Here is a 6,849-nt window from a genome sequence, read left to right as displayed (position 1 = left end):
AGGGTGGACAAAATAAAAACAACTGAAACACTACAATGAACAGCAAATAATGGAAGATTTACAGTACAAAAAACAGTGTAAAGAGGAAGACAAGTTTAAATATTGTTGTGTAAGACAGGGATGAGAATAGGACAAGGATGAGAATTAGCAGAATGATAGGCTGGAACATCTGGGGAGGCAAATGTGGAGACAGAAAGAAGAGCCAGTTAACAATTACTGTACACCTTCACGCCGCATCCAAACTCTGACTCAACCTGAAGTAAAGGCACCCCCAGCCTACACTTGCAAATTCTTCAAGTACTTTGTTATAAATAGCACTTTCTCTCACTCTGACATACATACACACACCCAAGAGTATAGCTAAAAACACATGCTTGCTATTCAAAAACCTGCAAACTGAAAACCAAAAACCAGCACCAAAACATACTAAATAGAAAAGAATAAAATTTAACGTTGTGAAACCCAATGGCTTCCATCATAATTCCCTGCCCCAACCCCAGCAAAGCATAGCAACGTGCAAGGTAAGCGACAGGCCTGCGAGTTCTCTAGCCGTGGTCAGCAGGCAATTCCTCTAATGCCATGCTGCTGCACAGAAACTGGGTTTTAAATACGGGGTTGGGGCGGGCTCAAGTGTGTACAAAGCCATGCATGCTGTTGTACTTCAGTGGGCTCTCCGATGGATACAGGGCATCAGGCTGCTGCAAGAAGACAGTACTGCCTGTTTTGGTCCATAAGTATCTTTTATGTGGTTAACTTGGACAAATGCATTGATCTTTCAGTGGCCACCATACCTGGCCAAAGCTGCTGAGTCCAATTCATCCGCTGTGTCTCTACAAATCAGGAGGGAAATGCTGCTTTCCCCTGTGCTGGAATACTTATTATTATTTCTTTCAATTAGTATGGCCTTAAAGCTATGCTACAAACTTCTCCCAACAACAGATCTCCATTATTGAATTGAAGGTATTTTAATTAGAAAGAATCACCGTGTTACCTCAACTTAGGTAAAGGGGTAGCTTGTATGTGACTCATCCATAGGGCTCTGGACACAAGAACGTTATCTTTTTACGTCCAGCTTGTTCATTTATCAGAAGTATCAATCAATCTTGTTTAATAAAAAAAAATTTTTTTAGACAAGGTTTCACTATGTAGCCCTAAGGATCTGTAATCACAGAGACCCACCTGCTTTTACGTCTCTCAAGTGCCAGGATTAAAAGTGTGCACCACTACCCTGGCTTATTTCGTAATTTTTATGATCTTAAACTCAATTCAGACCTATTCATAAATCTCACAAAACTTGAAGGGTCCTATTCAGGACCTTTATGCTGGCCAACCTGTTAGGGAAATGCTGAAAATGTTGACCTTTTAAAATGATAATGTGCATTAAAAATGCATGAATCATTATGCAAAAATCTGATTGCGTCCGTGTTAAATTTCTCCTACAAACAGAGTAAAAAGGAGTGTTAATGATCAGTTGGGTTTCGAGAACCTCTGCCTGGTGGAACATGGTGTGAAAATACAGGTGCCTTGAGCCCAACAAGGCCTTGAGATGGAACTTCCCTAAAGTGGGATGTGGAAGTTGGGGTTGGAGATGCCCCACGAGGGACCGCAGCTCCGCGGGCCAGCCTCGCCATCGCCATGGCTCGCAAAAGGCAGAACTGTACCTGACTCACGGATATGGGTTCCTCGGCTCCGCGGTCATCGGCAGACTTGGGCACCTCCAGGCGGTCGATGAAGGTCTGCAGCTCCTTGCGGAAGGCCTTCATCTGCGCGTTGATGCGGTAGAGCAGCTCATGCTCCCGGATGCGGCTGCCGTCGTCCTCCTCATCCATCAGTCCAAACAGGTCCCCGTTGGCCACGTAGATGCGCGCCTCGGTGATGATGGTGCTCGTATCTGCGATGAGCCGATCGATGGTCTTGCCCAGGCGCTCGGCCTCGGAGCGGATGTCCTTCATTTGCTGTCGATCTGAGAAGCTCTTGGGCCAGGGCCCGGGCGTGGGATAGAAGGAGCGGGTGGGAGTGAGGGAGCGGATGTTCCGCACCTCCTCTGAGTCGCTCTCGCCACCGATTGGCCCTTCACGCTTGCGATGGGGAGGCCTGGAGTCATCATCACTCTCCTTCTTGCCAGTGTCGCTTTCAGCGTCGCTGTCACGAGGGCTGCCACGGATACCCAGGTGTGAGGCCAGGTCGTAGCGCTGCATGTTGGACATGAGAACACGGTTCTCATACTGCAGCTGCATGACCTTGCCGCTCAGCTCGTTGATCTGCAGGCGAGCCGCCTTCAGCTCCTCCTGCAGAGCCTCAGTCTTGGCATTGTCGTGGTGCCGCGAACTGTCGTGGCCGCTGGACTTGTACTTGTACTTGTTGAGCTCTGCAGTGATGCGTTTGTTCTGCTCCTCGAGATCAGCCACGTTCCTCCGCAGCAGCTCGGTCTCATCTTCCACCAGCTGCAGATGCTGTCGCAACTCCGACAAGGACTCGCTCTGCTCCCTCATGAGAGGGTTGGAAGAGCCATTGAAGTCGTCCCCCCGCAGGTCGTCCAGTTCCGCCTTCAGGCCTCGGTTCTCTACCTCCAGCTCCACAATTTTCCTGCCCAGGATGTTGGCCTCTTCTTCCACCAGCCGCAGCCTCAGCTTGAGCTCAGCCTCCCTGGTGCTGGGAGGTCCCCCTGCTTCTCCTTTGGGCAGAGGACTGTCTAGATCCCCGTAGAAGGATCTGTACTTCTGCAGTTCGTGCTCAAATCTGTCCTTTTCTTTATCAATCTTGGCCATTTTCTTTCTCATCAGCGCGGCTTCCTCCTTGACGAACTGTAGCTGGCACTTGAGGTCCTCGTTGTCGTCCTCGTTAGGGGAAAAGTAGGAAAGGACACGAGGTCATTTCTATGTAAATAGAGAAAACAACCAAGAAAGGACATCTGCCCGCAAAACTAATTTATTTTCTTTGTAATCACATACCACATAGCTCTGTGTTTACTCCACATCACCACATCACTTATAGTCTTTGCCAAATTAAAAATTAAGATGGGGGACTGGAGAGATGGCTCACCAGTTAAAAGCACGGGAGGTCCTAAATTCAGTTCCCAGCAACCACCAACTACATGGTAGCTCACAACCGGGATCCGATGCTTTCTTCTGGTGTGTCTGCACACCAGCTATAGTATACTTCTATGCATAAAATAAATAATTAAATAAATCCTTAAAAATAATTAAGGTCGGGTGTTCTGGAAACCAAAAGAAAAGAGTATCCTCTTTTCTTTTGAAAGAAAGGTGAGAAAGTCTGACCACCACTAGGCAGGGATCGTTGTACATGCTAACAGCTACCAACCATCTCATGGACCTCTTACTAGTATTGTTTTTACTCTGAGTTCCCCCCAAAACTGTCCCAAGTATAAATTTGTTTGCTCTAAGGAACATGTAGATGCTTGCACTCACCCAGGGCCTTCTACTGAGCTTGAGTGGGAGCCAGGCTTCTTTAGCTCTTTACAAAAAATGATTTGATTTAATAGAACAAACGTCTCAACCTACAGGTTTACAGGTGTTGAGTGAGATGTTCAGGGGACACAGTGGAAGAGAAGAAACGTGATATATGACTTCACTTCTCTCTGAAACGATGGCTCTTGAGCATTGTCAGCAAACAACCCTCCCTCCATTGCTATTGAAGGAGAATTGTTTCACTGCCTTTAAGAATGGAAGGATGATCCCTGAAAGGTGAAATTGGCAGGCAGGCTCTTTGCATGGCTTTTGAAATAAGATGCACTGCCATCTGCTAAAATGGATAGAATTGGATCTGCTTGCTGAAAAAAAAAGCAGTAAAGTAGACCTGGTGAGGGTCCTCTCACAGTTTCTAACTGCAACTGAATTGACATGTATTGAAAAAGAAACAGAAATCTCTTTAAAGATTTCTCATAGTTGTCTGTGGTGGTTTGAAGAATGGACCCATAGGCTCACAAGTCTGTACACTTGGTCCCCAGGGATAGAACTGTTAAAGTTGATATTTAAATGGTGCACTCAATCTGTCTTGTTTTTACGAGGCCGTCATCTTCCCGACTAGGCAAGGCCCGAGGCCGTGAGCGGCAGCATGCTCCTACCGCTGCTCAACTCTGACCGCAGCTCATGTCAGCCCAAAAGCACCGGCCCTGCCACCCACAAGATGCAGCATGGGAGATGGCTATGTCCAGCTATCATGCTGTCTCCACAAGACTCAGCTGACCCCAGATCATCCTGCCATCCATGCAGTACCAGTAGAAATGAGACTCTAATGCTTAAAGATTATCTAAAGGCGTTATATGTTTGGTAATGCTCAATTAACAAGATGCCCACAAAATTAGAGGTGTTACCCAATTAACTAACCTAGATATAAATTGTTACCCAGGACGGTACTGGACCTATGGTTCTCCATGGCTCCTACATCCTGCCTCTTCCCTTAGCTCCTCCTCTTCCTTTCCTCTCCTCCCACATTTGCTCCTCCCAGATTACAGAGTTTTATTGTAAAGTGTAGCGGGGAGAATATTCTGCTACATCGACTATCTGGAAAGGATTAAGAGATGTTGCTTTGTTAGAAGGGGTGCATCACTGGGAGCCAGCCTTGAAGTTTCAAAAGACTCAGGGTATTACCAGTATACTCTGTCTGCCTTCTGTGTGTAGATTGAGACATGAGCTTGCATCTCTTCCCGATGCCATGACATTGCACTGTCGTGGTGAGATTCAACCTCCTAAAACTGAAAGCTCAATTAAATGCTTTCTTTTCCCTGCTCATGGTATTTTCTCATAGCAATAGAAAAATAAGTAATACAGTGTCCAAGAATAGTTATTCCAAAGGCCATTGGGGTTCCTTATTTAGATGAATTGATAGATTGGTAGATAGGCAGAGATAGAGATAGAGACAGAGAGATAGAGAGAGAGGGAGAGATAGAGAGATAGTTTTTGCAGCAGAGGGGATAGAATCTAAGGACTGTCACATGCTCTACAAGCATTCTACCAACAAACAACATCCCTAAACTTTCTAAGATTAAAGTAATCATCCCTTCTTCACTCAGACATCTGGGCCAGAGGTGCTTGATAAAGCAATACAGAGGATGAGACACTGCTAGAGAGGTTCAGAAAACAATGATGGAAAACTACAAGTCTCTTGCCTTGATAGAAGGGAGGGTTGGAGAGCTGGACACCACAATCCTTCTCTCTTTAGAGCCTCACTCCATCAGAGCAGATGGATCTTTGACCCCTTTACAGAGGAGAAGGGTTATCATGGCGGAACACGGTTAACACACAACAGAGCAGAGTCTATAGCTGATTGCAAAGATGACAGTATTTGAGTTTCTTCTAGAACAAAGGCACAGGTGAGGAATCTAGGGCAGTGGGGTAAAGTTGAAGACCTAGGAGGCAACTTTATTCTTGAGAAGCCTCGCTTGAGCACAGAAAAGAGCACAGTGAACTGAGGTGACACAAGTTCCAGTAGTAGAGAGAGTGGAGGCTAAAAGGATTCATCACAAGCTTCCATGGAAGACTGCATTCCACAAGAGAAGAGAGAAGCAGCCATGTAGGAAACTCGAGATCAAGGATGCCTTACAATGTTTAAGACCACAGTGGTCAAAGATACAAAAATAATCCAAAGTTCTGAGCTATAGGATCTTGGTAGACTCTACTGATGATTTCAGGGACATAAAGAACAAAGAGGAACAAATTCTGAGTGAAGAACATGGCCTTAGGTATTTATAATGTTGTATTTATTATGTATTTATTATTATTATTATGTATTTATTACCTAATAATAATGTATTATTATTAGGTATTTATTATGATGTTTTGTTATGATGGTTGAAGCTATTGTAACAGTTATGGAGGCAACTAAACATGAGAAGAAGAGAAGGGCAAAGGGTAAGAGATGCGAAAAGCTTTGGCAGGTCAGGAAGACCAACAATCAGAAACCATGTCTGACTAGTCAGAACCAAATGTGCCTTGGCACAGGGCAAGTTTTATTGGAAAGTGTAATTAGATAAGCCTGGGAAGCTGGGTAGCGTCACCTTTATGGTAGAAAACTTTATTTTCTATTACAGAAAAACATTTCCTCTACTGACATATGGGGTGGTTTTAATCTAATTAGCACAACTCTTGGTTTGATACAAACGACAGAGTGGAGCAGAACAACTCTGCACTTCGCTGTGTCAAGCAATCCAAAGATAGAAGCATGTCTGATTTGTATGCATATCAGCTCTCCTACCTAAAGGAATAAAAACATATTTAAGACATGGAAATATCCTTTATGTGACAAAGCCATTTTAAAGGAGATGTAGTGAGAGGACGTGGGCACAAGAATTCATTTGCTTATTAGAGGCTAAGTCTTCTCAAGCTGCAAACGGTGCTAGCTTATGCAACTCTGAGAGTTTAAGAACTCTTTGTGCCGATGTGCTTTCTATATCTTATCTTACAAACAGTTTTAAACTTATCTATTTAAAACTGGCCATGAAAACAGCACTCACAGTTATTGTTAAAAAAAAAAAAGACCCACAGAAATTCGTTCTGTCCAAAGTAATTGGTAAAATATATGCTCCACTTTTCTATATAAAAGGGAGGCAAGAAAACTCAAAATTCTCTGAAATGTGAATCAAATTGTGATTTCTGATCATGTCAAAGACCCACTCATCGGAAGATAAAGGAATAAAATGTATGTATAAAAGATGTATGAGGAAGGAAACACAGAAGCAGCAAATAACTACCAAGATGCAAGGCCAGCCTGGCTTTGACCCAAAAGGCTAATGCTAGAAACCAATTTACATTCTAATCAATTACATGTATACATATATATGTATACACACACACACACACACACACATACACACACATTTACTTATTTAAG

At 44.1% G+C, this 6,849-nt stretch overlaps 1 protein-coding gene across 1 annotated transcript in view; it reads right to left on the bottom strand.

The window, feature by feature from the left end:
* Positions 1-58: 58 nt before the first annotated feature.
* The window catches only part of Soga3 (SOGA family member 3), a 44,246-nt gene continuing 37,455 nt past the window's right edge, over positions 59-6,849 (bottom strand). Inside the window, exons 6-7 of the mRNA XM_028766482.1 lie at positions 1,662-2,837; positions 59-169 (exon numbers count right to left, since the gene is read on the bottom strand). Of these exons, the coding sequence (XP_028622315.1) occupies positions 59-169; positions 1,662-2,837 (1,287 nt within the window). The remainder of the gene's footprint in view (positions 170-1,661; positions 2,838-6,849) is intronic.

Source organism: Grammomys surdaster, unplaced genomic scaffold (assembly GCF_004785775.1).
Source record: "Grammomys surdaster isolate TR1022 unplaced genomic scaffold, NIH_TR_1.0 168, whole genome shotgun sequence".
NCBI lineage: Eukaryota > Metazoa > Chordata > Mammalia > Rodentia > Muridae > Grammomys > Grammomys surdaster.
This window is presented reverse-complemented; position numbering and strand designations above follow the sequence as displayed.